The sequence below is a fragment of the Phyllobates terribilis genome, unplaced genomic scaffold, assembly GCF_046119375.1.
Source record: "Phyllobates terribilis strain yellow unplaced genomic scaffold, ASM4611937v1 Scaffold_5__5_contigs__length_657084704, whole genome shotgun sequence".
Taxonomy (NCBI): domain Eukaryota; kingdom Metazoa; phylum Chordata; class Amphibia; order Anura; family Dendrobatidae; genus Phyllobates; species Phyllobates terribilis.
Window position 1 is genome coordinate 505227882 of NW_027362765.1, and position 18750 is coordinate 505246631.

At 40.1% G+C, this 18750-nt stretch overlaps 1 protein-coding gene across 6 annotated transcripts in view; it reads left to right on the plus strand.

Moving 5' to 3' along the window:
- Positions 1–18750, plus strand: part of MYPN (myopalladin) — a 283025-nt gene that overhangs the window by 203034 nt on the left and 61241 nt on the right. For all 6 annotated transcript variants that reach the window (XM_073685590.1, XM_073685593.1, XM_073685588.1 and 3 more), the window contains 5 exons: positions 4108–4283; positions 5870–5921; positions 10603–10705; positions 13710–13775; positions 14439–14580. In XM_073685590.1, the coding sequence (XP_073541691.1) occupies positions 4108–4283; positions 5870–5921; positions 10603–10705; positions 13710–13775; positions 14439–14580 (539 nt within the window). The remainder of the gene's footprint in view (positions 1–4107; positions 4284–5869; positions 5922–10602; positions 10706–13709; positions 13776–14438; positions 14581–18750) is intronic.

Sequence of the window (18750 nt, forward strand, 5' to 3'; positions counted from 1 at the left end):
ATTTAACAATACAGCAGAGCTGAGGAAGCTAACCCCGCCCACATCAGGCTCTACATATACGATGACAGTGAGGTGCCTATTACAGGAGGGGGCGTGTCAGACTAGCATGTACGCACTGATGTGTCCCAGCAATGATGAGCTCCTGGTGCTAAAACAACCATTGCAAGTAAAAAAAAACACTGAGCTTCATAAGAGAGGCATTGCTAAAATCAGTGTTTTAACCCCTACCTCATGCTGTCTTCAGATTACATAGCAAAAACCTGCTGACAGATTCCCTCTAAAGGGTATATGGACATCTTGGTTCTGTACTCTATGAACCAGAGAACCAGTAATGTCCCCAGCAGTATTGACAACAGGAGAAATATAGTATCAATGCATTTAAATGGATGTAGCGTGATACCAAGTTTCTTCCGTTGCCGTTGCTGCAGGGGAAATTACTGGGCATACCCAGCTTACGCCACCAGAATTTTTCTGGGGGTTAGAAAAGTCAGACCATGGGGTGGCTTCATTCTAAGGAGGGTTTTCCCAGTTGTGTCGACCTCTTTAATAATCACTGTTTACCTATAAATACTGCACAAGAGCTTCCAAGTAGCAGCTAAACAAACAGAGATGATTGAAAGTAATTTTAGTGATTAATGTGCTTAAACATGCACTATGTGACAGACTGCTGCATCAACAGGAGACAGCACACAAATAAATCAAAGTCTGCTGTAATTAGATACTAATATATGAAAAGTATGAGCAGTCTTCAAATAGCAAATCTAACTAGTTATGTTGTACTGCTCCAGAACATAACCATGGTTCTGGGATGTATGGCTAGAGTACAATTCTATAGTAACGATATCAATAACAAAGTACTTGTTGCATACAATACAGTAAGCATTTACCAACATGTTTTAAAACTTGTCTGTCAGTTTATTATTTTTGTTTATTTAAAGGGATTGTCCACCCTGGAGATCCCGTGCGGTTGTTGTGACACGTGACCCCGGCGCCCAATCAGCACTGGCGTCACTGTCCCCGCCTCCTGCCGAATTGAACATAAAGAGGAAATCAGAGAGCAGCCGCAGCCCGGGCTTCCTGTTCATGTTCGATTTGTTCGAAGGCAAGGACAGTGACGCCGGTGTCACATGTCACAAAAACAGCACAGGAGCCGTGCTGACACCGGTTGAATGGCACCGGCACGGGAGGGGTGAGTAAAAGCTTTTTGGTTTTATCAGGGCCAAACATTTAGTTCAAGAAGGGGTTGTCCTAGTAGTGGATAACCCGTTTAAACTTTGATGTGGTCTGTAATCATAAATCAGTCTGAGAGGAACTCAGAAAAAGACAGATAAAAGTTACAAACTCTCCAGTAAGACCAAAAGAACAAGCTCAGTGACTAATTCTCAATTACTTGATTCTGCAGCCATCAAAAATAGTGCTACACAGAGGCTGTAGAAGGCCAACGTAAAATGTTTTTACTAATTGCAAAAATTACTTTTAGATGCAAATTCATGCATTGAAGTGAAAAAAAAATTGTCACCACAGGTGGACAACTCTTTTAAGTTTGTGCTAGGCCTACTTCGTAGTAAAACATGTTTGTGAAAAACCGGTACTGGTGCCATCAGTGTTTTCTATCAGTGTGTCACCAGTGTTTTTCCAGTATGGATAAAGAAATATATGACAAAGCTTCTCCTATACTTTGCAATGTTAAACACGGACAGCACACGCATGGAACACGGATGCCACCCGTGTGCTTTACATGTTTTTCCTGGAACTATAGACTTGTATAGGCCCCTGTCATCCCTGCTGCCGGAAAAAAATGGAAATGTGTCCAGATACCACACGTACTGGAAACACAGACATGTGAAGGAGGCCTTAGGCATACTACAGGAAACATTTCACCTCTAGCTAAACCGAATAAGCACATGGCAATTCTTACATAGGCCCCCATACACATTAAGGCCACCTTCAGTATATGGTCAGTATTTTACCTCAGTATTTATATGCCAAAAACCAGGAGTGGAACAATCAGAGGAAAAGTATAATACAAACACGTCACCACTTCTGCATTTTTCACCCTCTCCTGGTTTTGGCTTAGAAATACTGATGTAAAATTGAATTGAAAAATGATGCACCGCCCTCTTACAAAAACAGTTCTAACATTGCGTGGATCCCACTACCATGTTCTGTTCTTTTATATCCTGTTATGGTTGCTATGGGTTACTGTTGATCTGTCAGAATTCCTGCTGTCCTTCTGCAGTTTGACCACTAGTGGCTGCTGTTGCTCACCTTGATAATTGTGCTGAAATGCCACTCCTTACCACTGGAGGCTGCTGTTGTGTTCTGCAATTGCCCTTTACTAATATGGAACATTCTGAACCTGCGGAATCAATCTTGTTTCCTGTTTGGGCCTACGTAAAGCCACATGGATCTCTCACTCATTGCGTAAGTATTGTGTCTAGCTGTTAGCCTAGTTTCAGCCTCCAGCTCCTGAACATTCTTCCCCAGACTGTTCTCATTCATTTACGGATTGCTTCCTACAACTCCTTTGCTTTATCCAAGAACTTCTAATACCGCTTGCTGTTCCTGCTTGTGCTCCTTCGGCCACTGGTTTCCAGCAGTACTACGCCAGCATCGTAACATGACCATGTTGCAGTGGAAATGCTACCTGGTTACCAAAGGAATTCAATAGCTTTGTATCATTACACTGCTAAGTAATGACATGGAAAAGGGAGAGACCTTCTTGGCTCTTGGAAGAGATGATAAAAATCCTTGTCCCCATCAAAGCATTCCTGAAATTAATGATTTCTTATGCCCTAAGGGCTATAACAGAGCACTAAAACTCCAGTCTGAGCTGCAATTGTGTGGGCTTCATTTCAGGGGTCAGAGACCAGATCAGCGCAAGTGAGAGTCACAAGAAGAAAGGTGAGGACTGCCACAGCAGACGGGATTAGTAAGGCTCATACCTGTTTGTGAACAGAACACTTTTTTTACACATCCAATTGTGAAACATATTTTTACTCTAAGATCTATTAAGTGAAATGTACTTTGTTAGTGGGAAAACCCCTTTAACAGCCAGCATTAGAGTCAGTTGGAAGGAAGGGAGACACCTAGAGATCATAAATTTAAAGCAGTTTTTAACTCAAAAACAACATTTTTGCCAATAAAAAGTGTTACATTTTTAATAGTGACTACAATGGCAATTTTAATAAGTATAAGTTTGCTTAAGCTTAGTAAGTGGCCATCGTCCATGGGTGCTTCTGTTCTCTCTGAGCAGCCAGTGGAAATTCTGTTCATTTGGTCCTCAAAGGAGTGTACTGTATCAGTCTCTCTACTATTGGTCAAGCTGACATTTCTTACATTAATTCAGTTATTCAAATGGCATTTAAAAATGCCTGAAAAGAAAAAAAAATAGCAAACTCCTAATGAAATGTTTGTATCAAAAATGCAACTATCATATAAACAGTCTCACAGTGATGACCAGCAGCCCATATAGTGTCAATGAAATATGAGTCCTGGCAGATCTACAGGACATACTTAACATTCCTCCTGCAGGGTATTATTGGATCAGTTGTGTGGGCTTTTAGTTATACCTAGTAAATCACTCTTTGATAAAATGCGACAGATTTATCCATGTGTTGCAAGAAGGACCTAAAACTGTCTCAAAAACATACTGAGAGGCTATGTATCATCCCAGTGTGTTTGCACATGTGTGTGTTTCTCTAGCACTGAAGGTGTATGTGTACGTGTGTTTCTCCAGCACTGAAGGTGTACGTGTATATGTGTTTCTCCAAACACTGAAGGTGTGTGTATTCGTGTCTCTAGCACTCAAAGTGAGTGTGTGTATGTGTAAAATAGGTAAATTAGACTATGGCCAAAAACAAATTTGAGTGGAATATGTTTGTGATATATAACCAATGGGAAGTAAATACGTTCATACTTTTTCATACATCCCCTCCATCACAGTGTGTTTGTGCTGATTGTCAGACAGTGAAGACGCTGCAGCATCTCAACATATTGGCACTGCTAAGGAAAAAAAAGCATTTTGTCATATATCTTAATTTCTTGTTTTCTTACGATCACTGTTCTTTGGAATAAGAATATATATTGCTTGTTTTCATTTTACAGGTGGTACTGTGAAGGAAAGGAACTTGAAAACTCTCCATATATACAAATCCAGAGAAAGGGAGATTTGGACACCTTAGTTATTACAGAGGCTTTTGAAGAAGACACGGGACGTTACTCTTGCTTTGCTTCCAATATCTATGGAACAGACTCAACATCTGCAGAGATATATGTAGAAGGTAATGTAATGCATAGATATTATGTGTGCTGGTCAAATGAATCAAGTGACACACATAGTTAAGGCTACAGTCGGATATGTATATTGTGAGGCTACATACATAAGTCCATAGACAATTCCTAGAATAGGTTAAATATAGACAATGGTTGAATACAACAGATATGACTCCAGTGAACAAAAATAGGCAAGGTTGACAGGGAACACACACTGTGACGCAATTCTCTAGATGAGATCACATTTCACTTTCCATGCAATGACTGAACAATGGGTAAGTATTTTAAATTATTCTTCTGTTTAAAGGGTTATTGACACAATTGCATTATTTTTTTCAAAGTACAATAAATGCATATTTATTGTTTAGTATACGGACTATGCCCAACATAACATTACTTTCTTGTATATTTGTGTCTTTTTTATCTCTATTTCCCATATATGTATCACATATCTGAAAGGACAGTTCCATTCTTACACTGTTAAACTACATTTCTCATCAGTACCCTGCTTCTCCTCAGTGCTGCAGATCCCTCCCCCTCTAATGTGTGTTCCTGACTAGCCCAACCTCTGAGAGTGATCATTCAGCTAGCCTGATTGTAGAACTGACCTTATGCTTTTGTGCAATGTCTGCCCTGTACAGCACCCTGCCTCATCAATTTTATCTTCTGCCATCTACAGGAGTTTCACTGCCTGTGTTTTACAGCATTGGTAGCTGGCTTATAGCAGAGCTGAAAGGTCCTGCACTCTTCCAAAATGGGGCTTGTAATTACTAGGCAGTGCTGAGCTGAGACACAAGCTGAGCTGTGTTTGTTGCCTGCTGCTGAGATATCATATAAGAGAGCCTGGAGGGGCAGCCTTTGGGGGGTGATATGTGCAAAATGGGGCAGATTTAAAAATGAGTTATATTGGCACAAATTAATAGCTATATGTGTATATTTTTATAAGACCAAATTGTGATTTTAAGAATAATCCTTTAAGTCAATCATAAATTCCACCAAAATCAATGTAATTATTGAATGAAGCTTTAAGCGCCACTCCTAGTATTATACTCACCAGGCGCCACCTTCAGCTCTTCCTGGTGCTGCTCCAATCCTGTGCCACCATCTTCTAACCGCAACTTTTAAATGACCGGAAGTCAGAGGTAACGGTCACAAGCTCTTATTTTAAGTCTATGAGAGCATCGTTCAGCCTTGTTCTGGTCAAAATAGACTGACACTGAGTTGTGACTTAAGGATCACCAGACAAATACTGGAGCGATCTGGCAAGTCACGACTAGCAGAAAACGACCGGAGCGGCGCTGTTAAAAGATGAAAACGGCGGCTGGTAAATATAATAATAGTGGCAGTGAACTTACATTAGTAGCACCATTCCAGCGCTGCAATAAAAAAAACTGCTGAGGTGGTACTTTAAATAAGTAAATCTGCATACCCATCAACACTGAAACAAGGGAAAGCTTCTCAGTATGATACATGTAAGGTCAATGGACAGTCAGAACACAGACTTAAAATAATATGAGAGTACTCCATCATGACCCAGACGCCTCAAGAATTATGTCCTAAAATGTGCTATAGTCACTTTCTTTTTTCTGGTCAGGTGCATCTTCCTCTGAGTCTGAAGGTGAAACCAGCAAGACTGACATGGATCAGTACGTATGTGTTGTTCAGAATCATTTTGTACAATAGCATTTTATTTTATGAAGGTTTTCAGATGATATAAAACATTTACACTTTGCTCAGCCATTTCTAAAACTACATTATTAGAAAAAAATCCCTGCTTCAGTCTGGATGCCATCTTCTAGTCTCAGCCAATAATGTCTACAAGCTCCGGTGGTTCACATCAATATAGAGAATACATAGTTCTACCGTGAGCTCCACTTTAGATAATAATTAGTATGGAAAAGTCCAATTGTTGTCAGAAATTTCCCTTTATGATTGAGAATGTAATTAATTCTTGATAAATTAGTGTGGATAAATCTTTTATGCTTAGAGCAAGTTTTATCAGGACTGGAGGAGAAAAAAACATCTTTGTTTTTACTGATCACAATTTTTAATGTTAAATGGGTTGTCCAGTTAAAACAATCTATCAGCTATTCAGAGTAGGTAGAAACTTGCTGGTTAGTGGGTGTCCTTCTGTAGGAGCTCGCACCGATCGGCAGATTGGGTAATTTTAATCTCTAACAGGGAACTTTGTACTGCTGCTCCATCCTAATTGGCATAAAGGTTCCCTGTTCTCCTAAGCGTTGCGGGTCCCAACGGTTGGATCCCCACGGGACACATGCTATCTCGTATTCACTGGACAATACGTTTAAATATTGATTCAAAAACTAATTTTCAGCAGTCATTGAAATCTAGTTTTCACACAGGTGGATGGACAAACAAATTGGAATTTGTTTTTATTGTTTTACTTTACTGTATACTGAATTTAAAGCCTAAAACCTTTTATCATCATGATGTTTTTTTGTGTATGCATTCTAAATAATGATGAGCGAGCATGCTCCTTTAACCCTTTCACCGAGCATTCTCGGGTGCTTACTGAGTATCTTTGGCATGCGCGTATATTATGTTTGAGTCCCTGCGTCTGCATGATTTATGGCTCTTAGACAGCCTCAACACATGTGAGCATTCCCTAACAAACAGGCAACCCCTGCATGTGTTGAGGCTGACTAACAGCCGCAAATCATGCAGACGCAGGGACTCGAACATAATATAATATACGAGCACGCCGAAGATACTCGGTAAGCACTTGAGCATGCTCGGTGAAAGGGTTAAAAAACGAGCATGCTCGCTCATCACTAATTCTAAATAATAGCTCTTTAGGGTTCAACCTTTTTCCTAATATAAAGCTCTAAATCGCTTGCTTTGTTGCCATCACTGGGGAAGTTAACTGCATAATATTTTATTATTCAGCGCAATTAGTACATAATATTCAGTAAGCTTCTAAACTCCCTCTAGTGGTGGCTACAGGCAGTTAAAATTTAAAGGCTTATTCCCATCACGGACATTAATGGCATATCCACCAGATACTCTGGGACCTGCGCCTGTCTCCAAAGCAGGGTCCTATCTAGTGCTGTCTAGAATAGAGAGGTGACTGCACATGGGATCTCTTCATTAAACGTCTATAGAAGTTCTGAAACTTGTCAAGAAATGTTCAGAGCTCCCAAGAAATGAATGCTTGTCTAATTATTTTTGAAAGAGCTGTTTGCTAATTTAATATCAGGTAGAAAATCCTTAAATCTTTCACCAATGCTTAAATGCTTATAGAACTATTCTGACACTGATTTTAAAAGTTAGTGCACCAGTCTCATCAGGTATAAAATATATTTATTTATTAATGTATGCAGCTTATTTTGTGATGTCTTCTGACAGATCCACTTTAATTAAGAATCAGTACTTATAAAGTCAAATAATGCAGTGTTAATCTGTACTAAATTTACAATTTTCTGCTAAGTAAAGTGAAATATAATGACATATGAGCCCTTTGTTGATAAGTGGACTAGATAAAGTGTTGCTGCAGAATAGAAATGTATTTTAGTGTGTAACACTAAAGGTCAGTACTATGAATGATTTAATGATTTCTGTTATACAAAGTATATGGATTATAAACTGTTTATCTGAGGGACCCGCTTTTTGCCATCCTCTTTTACTCTACACTGTTAAAGGGATTGGAGCTCAAGGGCTTTGGAGCTCAAGTCTGCAGTCACTCTACGTGACTGCAGACTTGTGAATCATCACAGTGCGCAGTGTGCTCGCTGTCGGAATTCTCTGGTGCCAGCACCAGGAGCAGATGGGCGCGTGACCGCGAGTATGCTATTTGCATATACAGTCATATGAAAAAGTTTGGGCACCCCTATTAATCTTAAGCTTAATGTTCTATAAAAATTGGTGTTTTTGCAACAGCTATTTCAGTTTGATATATGTAATAACTGTTGGATACAGTAATGTTTCTGCCTTGAAATGAGGTTCATTGTACTAACAGAAAATGTGCAATCTGCATTCAAACAAAATTTGACAGGTGCATAAGTATGGGCACCTCACCAGAAAAGTGACATTAATAGTTAGTAGATCCTCCTTTTGCAAAAATAACAGCCTCTAGTCGCTTCCTGTAGCTTTTAATGAGTTCCTGGATCCTAGATGAAGGTATTTTTGACCATTCCTCTTTACAAAACAATTCCAGTTCAGTTAAGTTTGATGGTCGCCGAGCATGGACAGCCCTCTTCAAATGATCCCACAGATGTTCAATGATATTCAGGTCTGGGGACTGGGATGGCCATTCCAGAACATTGTAGTTGTTCCTCTGCATGAATGCCTGAGTAGATTTGGAGCGGTGTTTTGGATCATTGTCTTGCTGAAAGATCCATCCACTTTGTAACTTCATATTTACCACTGATTCTTGAACACTATTGTCAAGAATCTGCTGATACTGAGTGGAATCCATGCGTCCCCCAACTTTAACAAGATTCCCAGTGCCAGCATTGACCACACAGCCCCAAAGCATGATGGAACCTCCACCAAATTTTACTGTGGGTAGCAAGTGTTTTTCTTGGAATGCTGTGTTTTTTTGCCACCATGCATAACGCCTTTTTGTATGACCAAATAACTCAATCTTGATTTCATCAGTCCACAGGACCTTCTTCCAAAAAGAAATTGGCTTCTCCAAATGTGCTTTTGCATACCTCAGCCAACTCTGTTTGTGGCGTGCTTGCAGAAACGGCTTCTTTCGCATCACTCTCCCATACAGCTTCTCCTTGTGCAAAGTGCCTTGTATAGTTGACCGATGCACAGTGACACCATCTGCAGCAAGTTGATGCTGCAGCTCTCTGGAGGTGGTCTGAGGATTGTCCTTGACTGATCTCACCATTCTTCTTCTCTGCCTTTCTGATGTTTTTCTTGGCCTGCCACTTCTGGCCTTAACAAGAACTGTCCATGTGTTCTTCCATTTCCTTACTATGTTCCTCACAGTGGAAACTGACAGGTTAAATCTCTGAGACAGCTTTTTGTATGCTTCCCCTGAACAACTATGTTGAATAATCTTTGTTTTCAGATCATTTGACAGTTGTTTTGAGGAGCACATGATGCCACTCTTCAGAGGAGATTCAAACAGGAGAACAACTTGCAAGTGGCCACTTTAAGTAGCTTTTCTCATGATTGCATACACCTGGCTATAAAGTTCAAAGCTCCATGAGGTTACAAAACCAAAAAAAGTGCTTTAGTAAGTCAGTAAAAAGTAGGTAGGAGTATTTAAAACAAGAAAATGATAAGGGTGCCCATACTTATGCACCTTTCAAATTTTGTTTGAATGCAGATTGCACATTTTCTGTTAGTACAATAAACCTCATTTCAAGGCAGAAACATTACTGTGTCCAACAGTTATTACATATATCAAACTGAAATAGCTGCTGCAAAAACACCAATTTTTATAAAACATTAAGCTTAAGATTAATAGGGGTGCCCAAACTTTTTCATATGACTGTATGCAGCCACGTGCCTACTAGACGTATGCAGCCCGCTCAATACAAGTGAATTGAGCAAGGCTGGATACGTTGAATCGGAATGTGGATGGGAGTATACAAATCGCATACTCGCGGTCACATAACTACCCGCTCCTGGCACTGACACCAGAGAATCCTCACAGTGTGAACACTGCACACTGTGAGGATTCACAAGTCTGAAGTCACATAGAGTGACTGCAGACTTGAGTTCCGAAACTGGACAACCCCTTTAAGGAAGCTGCCCGAAGAATGAGCATGTCTCTTCTTTTAGCCGTTTCAGGGTTCCAAACCCAGAAGCTGTTAAACAAAGTGACATAAGACGGAACATGTGCACCATAATTTCATTATGACATTGCTGTGCACTATGTTGATTTTATGGGGCACTTTTGCAGCACTTTATGAAGTGGATTCCAGGCAGAATCCTTCTGAAAAATACCCTGTGTGCACAGAGCCTTAAAAGGGTTTTCCGTTTTCAGAAGACCTGTGTCCTCAGGCTCAGTTTGTTGTGGAAACAAACAAAGTGGTTATACTTATTCTCCTCAGGTTCAGCGTTCAGTCTCCTCTGCTGCTCTCAGTGTCTATTAATGTCTGCAGTGCTGATGTCATGTCGACAACCCTGCAGTCAATCAGTGAGCTCAGTGGTTCATGTCATCTGCACAGATAGAGTTGCTGAGCTCACTGATTGGCTGCAACGCTGTCAACATGACATCAGCAGGCTGTACTTGAGGTGGGTGAATAAAGCACAGGGTTTTTTTTTACAACAAACTGCGCCTGAGGACACAACTTACCTGAAAAAGGAAAACCCTTTTAACATTGTCTTTTCTGTATTGCTGTGAAGGTCACAAAGTGAAAATTTGGCAGAAGAAGTATCTGAACCTGCAGCCCCTCAAGAAATAAATGTTCCAATCACTGTTGTACAGCAAGGACAAGTAACGCAACAGGTGAGAAAATATTCGATTGTTTCACTTTTGTAATACTTAATATTCCAATTCTAAAAATGCCTTAATGAGCCAAATGAGCTAAATAATGATATGGTCACCAATAAGATGCAATAAGACACTGCGGAATAACAACCTGCAACATAATCGGTATGGCGCTTGAGAGTATGTGCACATGACGTGTTTTTCAGGTGCGTATGCTCGGTAACCTGTCTGAAAAACATTTTAAAAAATTCACATATGCAGTGCAGTGGAAAAATTACCTGCTGTTCATATGTTTAGTCTTTTCAGCCTTTTTTTAATCACTTTACTGTTGAAAAGATATGAAGTGGTTAAAAGAAGTGACCTGATCATTCCTCAGATGGCTTCTGTTCTGAAACCGCTCAGTAGTTGATACATACAGTAGTTGAGACAAAGGCTGGTGGCTAAACCGCCGCTAAAAAAGGACAAAAATACACAAAAGAAGACGCATCAGTAAAAACAATACCGCATTTTTCTGAAGCGTCTTCCTGTAGCAAAACTCGGCAGGCCTGTGTCTAAAAAATGTCTTGTGCACATACCCCAATGCAGGCTCGGACTGGCCCACAGGAGAAGAGGAGAATCCTCTGGTAGGCCCCTGTGAAAGAGTGCCAATGAGTAGTGCTATTACACTTGATTAATAATTTGTAGAAAAAGGTATAATCTAATCATTTATTAAACAAGCTAGCCAAATTAATATTACATAGAAGCAAAACTAAATTTCTGTACTAGTGTCAGGTTATTTTTGCATGTAGCTGGACAGTGGGTCCCAAGAGTCAATGTTACTGGAGGGCTTTTGCCAACTCAGTCCGATACTGTCCTAATGGCACATTCAGACATCAATTTTTCTCGTACGAGTGCCATCAGCGGTTTTCACAGATAGCATTCTTACCTATGATAGTCTATGAGCCTATTCACATGTCCGATTCTTTCCTCGGACCGGGAGGTCCTTTAAAAAGACAGAGGCATGTCCAATTTTGATCCGATTAGATCAGAGTGCGGTATAATTTTCACAGATTTTTCTTTTTTTGTCCGTGTGCAAGAAAAACTGATGACATTCAGAGCAAACTCTGATCAATCTCTGATCAAATTAATCTGTCCGTGTTTCTCGTATGAATGAGGTCTAACAGAAAAGCGTCTGAATGTCCTATGATAAACAGCAGGTAATCCACATGTATTGCACATAACAAAAAATCATCATGTGAATACGGTTACGTTTCAAGGCAGTCCGTGCTCAATAAGTTACAAGAACTGTACGTTCCTCGCCCCTCCCTTTTTATCTTGAGTGACGGATGTACCAGTCTCTTGATTAGACATTACAGCTATCACTCAAAGGGAATGGCCTGGGGAGCATTCAGGGTCTGGACGCATGAAGAAAGCGCCTTCAAGGAACTTGTAATCACAGATCGAGGAGGATTTAAAATTCTATTCATTGGTGATGCAATCTGCATGATCAAGAATATACAGTAGGTATGTTTCAACTCCTCATCCCCTCAAATATATAAGCTTTATGGCCCCTGAAACTGCTGGCAGAAACCCTTTAAAAATAAGATGCGCTCCCAATAATCATGGGAAACCTTGACAGTGAATGTTCATTTCCACCGTTTTGCTCCCCCTGGGGAAATGAAGCACAAAATTGTGCTCATGGAAATCAATATGTTGTCAATGTTGTTAGTTCTTCCAGACTCACTAATTGATCGAGGTCCAAAATGAGATAATCCCCATAATTAACTGCTCCAGAAGTATATTTCAAAATGGGTTTTCTAAACCAGACGGCCTCTTTTAAGGGAATCTTTCAGCAGGATTTCACTCTCACACCATTTATATGTTCATGTAGCTCCTTCAAAAACAACTCCAGAAATATGTTTACATGGCCAGTCCGTTACTGAGAAATCAGCATATTAATTGATATGTAAATGAGGCTGAAGGGCTATTTGTAGATCTGAAGCCTCTGTCACTCCGGCTCTATTCCCTGCGCAGCATCTCCTCCTCCTGCTTGATTGACAGCTCCTTTAGCTGAAGTCACACAGCATAGAGGATATAAGCCAAGAAGGAGGCGGCGCCGGCCAAAGAATGGAGCTGGAGTGACAGAGGCTTCAGCTCTACCATACCTCTTCTGCCTTATTTGCATATCAGTTTAAACGCTGATTTCTCAGTAATGGATGGGCAGTCTGGCCATGTAAAGGTATTATTTGACTTGCCTATGAAAGAGCTACATGTGCATATAAATAGTTTGGGGGGTGTAATCGTGCTGACACATTCCCTTTCAGGAAGGATACACTTGGGAAGATTCATTATATAAAGGGCTTCACAGGGCTTTACCTTTTTTATATTCATCCCATTCTTGAAGAATTAGGGAGCATTGCAAAGTAATTTGTAGTAAAAAGTGCTGAGCACTGCTGCATCTAATCAGATCCCCCTACTTATTAAAAGTATGGATAATCTTTACCTGTAATGACTTGTGAGATATGGCATAGTTTTTATATAGTTTTATGATGAGATTTGATCTTGATCTTGCAAATTAGTTTTTATTATTGGTTTTATTAAAATTCTTATTGCATAAAAATGGAACATGACAATTCTTCCCTAATCTCCATGTATCTTTTACTTTAGTACTTATGCAAATTGTCTCTTCAGAGAGGAAGAAGACCAGAACTCTAGTGCCACCTACAGGAAGTAGCAATCCTAAAAATCAATATTGACCCTTTAACAAGCCTTATCACATGACTTAGGATATAAGCCAAGAACCAGAAACTCCATTTGCAGACACTGTGTTTTGGGGTACTGCCCCTCGTCGGTGCAAAGTGTGAGTTCTGGTTTGGCTGGGTGAGAGGCGTCAGACCGGTATCTACTTAGTACTTAGTATTTCTCTAAAGATTTTACTTGCTATTAAAATGATGATTGGTTTTAATATTTCACCAGTAAAAGAGAATAAAATTTTTGCCTTGTGAGAGTTAATATTTATATGTCATGTCTAAATCTTTCACAGAATTCGACTACATACCTACAAGGATTGGACGGAAGACCATTAATGGCTGCTCCTGTTTTTACAAAGGTGAAGTATCTATATTCCCTAGGTTGTTTCATAATTATCCAGTTATAATTATAATTACCAATAAATCATTTCAAAAGTGAACATCTACAGAATATAAAGCTTTAAAGGGAATCTGTCACCAGGTTTTCACTATGTAATCGGAGAGCAACATAATGTAGGAGCAGAGACCCTGATTCCAGTGATGTAACACTTACTGGGCTGTGTTTTGCTGTTTCAATATAATCAGTGTTTTATTAGCAGAAGATTATCACTGCAGGACAAGTTGCTTCATGCATCCTAGTCCAAACCCACCCCCAGCACTGATTAGCAGCTCTCTGTCACTATACAATGTACACAAGAAGCTGTGGTGTGGGTGAGGGTATACACAGATCAACAACTGAGCTCTGCTAGATCTGCGGCAGAGAAAACTGTGATTCTATCATATCTGCTGCACCCAATAAACTAAGTGATACATCGCTGGAATCAGGGTCTCTGTTCCTACATCAGGCTGCTGTCAGATTACATATCAAAAACCTGCTGACAGATTCCCTTTAATACAGCATCATTAAAGTTGTTAAAACAGGGCCTATCTACTGATATTAATCACTGATTATTTTTACTGGTGTTATATTTATGGATTTTTTTAGAATAATCCTATGTGTTTTATCCTTTTATTTTTTCTAGACATTGCAAGACATAACGTCTTCTGAGGGTCAGTTGGTTGTATTTGAAAGTCGAGTGAAGGGATCTCCTTCCCCAAAGGTTGAATGGTACAGAGAAGGAACATTGATTGAAGATTCACCAGATTTTCGGATTTTACAGAAAAGTAATTTCATCCCTATATTTTGTGTAAATCAATTTTATTACATAAGTTGAATATGGCACGATACAAAATCACAGATTTTCTTATTGAAAGAATTGCAAATTACATTTAGATAACAATTAACAGTATAAACGATGCATCTTTATAAGCATTGATAATAACTGTGGTAAATATCAAGAAATGCAAATAAAAGCAAATAATATAGCCAAAAACGAATGAAGGATGGGAATAGTAAAAGAGGGGTAAGTTGTGTAAGAGGCAAAGTTAAGAAAGGGGGGAAAGAAAGAAAGGGAAGGGGTTGGATTTTAGATCCCTTCTCCAGGCGAGTCCGAACTGCCGATCAATGGGTGAGCAAGGTCGGCGATCCAGTAAGCACGATAAGGCATGTACTGATATATGTACTGGTATTGATATCTAAACAACCAGGAATCCAATTCTGGTGTTTCTCTAAACGCAATCCAGGGGGCCCTTTCATCCCTGTATTTGATTTTATTTAATACAACATCCACACATATACCTGTCCACATTCTCACCAACATATCAATCCTAGATTGTAGAATATTAGAGGCCCTCCTAAGAATGCTGGCAAAATGAGCGAAAACCAATTTAGCCTACCCCCTGCTTCTTTTCTTGGTCTTGGTTACCAAAATCTAAAATACAAAGCAACTTTTGTACCATTCAAAAATTAGGTACTATCCTTCTTATTAGGACCACCCTTTGTTGAAATCTGGAGAGGTGATCCCCCTGTACCAGAGCCTCTCTCTGCAGGCACTATGCCACGTATCCCTACCACTAGGCAGCACTGAATCCTGACACCGGCTGCCGCTTGGCCTGATTCCTGACTACCAGTGACCACCAACTGTCCTTCTCACCAGTGCTCCCAGTGATTGCTGCAGTTGCTACTCGTAATTTAGTGCTATAATCTGAGCCATTCTGAGCGCTGCTGGAGTTTTAGGTTAAATTCCCACAATAAGGTTTTAGTGAGTTTTTCACATTGCGCATTTTCACCATGCAAAAAAAAACGCAGCGTTTTACAGTTCCAGCAAAATGGATGAGGTTTATTAAAATTTCATGCCCACTGTGCTTTTTTTTATGCTGCGTAAACTGACTTACGGTGCGTGTTTCAAATCTGCAACATGTCAATTTCTCTTGCGGGTATTCCGAGTTTTCTGTGAGATTTTCCCCATAGACTTGCATTAGATGAGGAAAATCCACAGGAAAAAAATGCATGTAATCCACACATGAATGTATCAAAGTTTTGTTAAAGCCAATTACCAGGAAGTATTAAAAACAAAGCAGCTTTATTTAAAACATACCAAAAAGAGACAAAATACGTAGCATCAAAAACGCATGTTAAAAAAAAATGCAAGGAATGCTGCAGAAAATTTGCAACATCAAAAAAATACTGATTGTGGAAATGCAGCCTTAGGGCACTTTCATACGTCAATGTGTCCGGTATGTATGGTGACAGTTTCCACACATACTGGAGACACTGACACACGTAGACCCATTCACAAGTAGACCCATGTGCACATGTCAGCGTATTTTCACGGACTGTGGAAAATAAGAATAAGGCTGTGTGCCCACTATGCGGTTTTTAAGCGTTTCCGCAGCGGCAATTCCGCTGCAGAAACGCTTAAAAAACGCTTGGTAGAAGGTCTGCCATGTTCCCCAATGATAATCTGCATGTGCTGTGCACATGCTGCAGAAGTTTCCGTTGCGGATTATCATTGCGGAAAAAAACGCAGCACTACCAATTATTTTGCAGAAGCACGGCATTTTCGCCGCCATTGACTTGCATTGGAACACTTGTCATCCGCATCACTGAATCTGTACATGCGGATTCCATGCGTTTCAATGTGCGGATGGTACCTGGGTCTGGAGGAGAGGAGACTCTCCTCCAGACCCGGGTACCATAGTACCTGTAAAAAAAAGAATAAAATAAAAAATAAATATTATACTTACCTTCTGATGGCCCCCAGTGTCCTTGTCTCGGCTTGCCGGCATCTCGCGGTAGACTAAAAAGGACCTGCGGTGACGTAATTTAGTCATGTGACGGGTCACGCAACCGCTGACGTCGGCAGGTCCTTTAATCTACCAGCAAGCCGAGACAAGGACACCGGGGGCTATCAGAAGGTAAGTATATATTTATTTTTTATGTTTTACCATTCTTTTGGTCACACTATATAAATCCATGCCGGTTGCATGGATTTATATAGTGTGACCAAGTTGTCAAGCACTTTTCAAGTGATGCTAAAATTGCTTGGAAAGCAACCCGCATGCGGAAATGCATGTGAAGAACACTTCACTTCTGCTTGTCTCTGGCTGGAAAAATGCATGTACAATCCGCATGCGTTTTTTCTGCCAGGGAGATGCAGAAACGCTCAGGAAAAAATCCGGAGCATTTCTGCATCGTGGGCTCATAGCCTTAAATTAAAAAATCCTTATACTCACCTGTCCTAAGTGTCCCCCACTGTAATCCATGTGACTGCTCATGCCAAGGAACCAGAAAGAATGACTCGCTGCAGCAAGCGGGCCCCAGAGCTGCGCTGAGCTCAGCGAGCGGTCTCCTGTCTCTCACTGAGCTCAGCTCCGGGACCCGGCTCCTCAGCATGAATTACAGCGGAGGACACTTAGGACAGGTGAGTAGAAGGATTTTTTTATTTTATTCTTATTTTTACAGTTGGACACTGCGGGAGCAAAATACTACTATTATTGTCCCCTGCTGGTGCTGATTGCAGCGCTCGCAGGGACAATGATGAGGGCAGCGTTCAGCACCTGGCGCTTTAGGATTGCTACTTCCTTTAGGTGGCACTAGAGTTCTAGTCCTCTTCCTCTCTGAAGAGACAATTTGCATATTTCCCAGAGGAACACTGCGGCTTAAAAGTCTCCTCACCTTGGCATGTCAGACTTGACATGTCACTCTCCACAAGGAGAAAAGTTACCCCTTGGATCTCAATTCTTGGTTAAAATCTGTATTCAGTGAGGACAAATTTTCACATTACTGAAATAGCAGATAGCAGCTGCTACCGATAAAAAAAAAAAAGTCATCTTGTATCTCAGTGATGGGAAAGTCTGTATTCACTGAAGACAGATTTTACCCATGAATTGAGAATTTTGAGAATGAATGATCAGTCCAGAAGAAGAAAGAAGCGGATTTGTCTAATAAGATATATTATAAAGTTTCTATTTTTCACGTGTACTATTGATTTATGAAAAAATTAAAATGACGGTTACTCTTTAACTAAGATTACTTTTGAATCAGTTTTTATTCCTTCCCAATAAATGAAGAACTGGTACATCATATGTCAGGTCCCATTCTTTGATGCGGACTCAGAAGCTAAGCCCACATCTTTGCGAGCAGATGATTGCTGTGTTCCGCTCGCAGCTGTTAACCTGATAAATGCTGCTGCCAATCTGTGACAGTGGCATTTACAGCGCATGGCTTAGGGGTTGCACTGTTCTAACCGCCCATTGCAGGGCGCTGAAAAAAAAAGTTTGAAAAAATTAAATAAATAAAAGTTTGAATCACCCACCTTTTCCCGCGTTAAAGGAAAATAAATTATTTTTTGGAAAAAAAATACACATATGTAGTGTCAATACATCAAAATATAAAATGAATTAACCTGATTGGTAAAGGCTGTAATGAGAAAAAATTAAATGCCAGACTTGCACTTTTTCAGCTGCTGCAACCTGAAAATAATGCAATAAGAAGAGATCAAAACATCATATCTATCCCAAAATGGAATAGCCCCATCAACCAAAAATTGAAAATGTTAGGAATCTCAGAAAATGGCGACACAAGCAATTTTTTTTTCTATGAATTTCCAAATTTTTTTTCATCACTGAAATAAAAAAATACTATGCCTTAGGCCACAGCGCCACTATTATTATTTGGTCAGTATTCGTTCAGTATTTGTTCTCAGAAGTGGGAGCCAAAACCAGGAGTGGGTGATAAATACAGAATTGGTGACTTGTTTCTATTATACCTTTTCTCTCATTGTTCCTCACCTGGTTTTGGCTCCCACTCCTGAGAAAAATACTGACCGAATACTGACCAAATACTGATAGTGGGGCCAAGGCCTTAAAATGTAAAAGTTACAGCACTTGGTAGGAGGGGTGGAAAAAAACAAAAGCACAAACAATGAAAATTGCCATGTTAGGGAAGGAGTT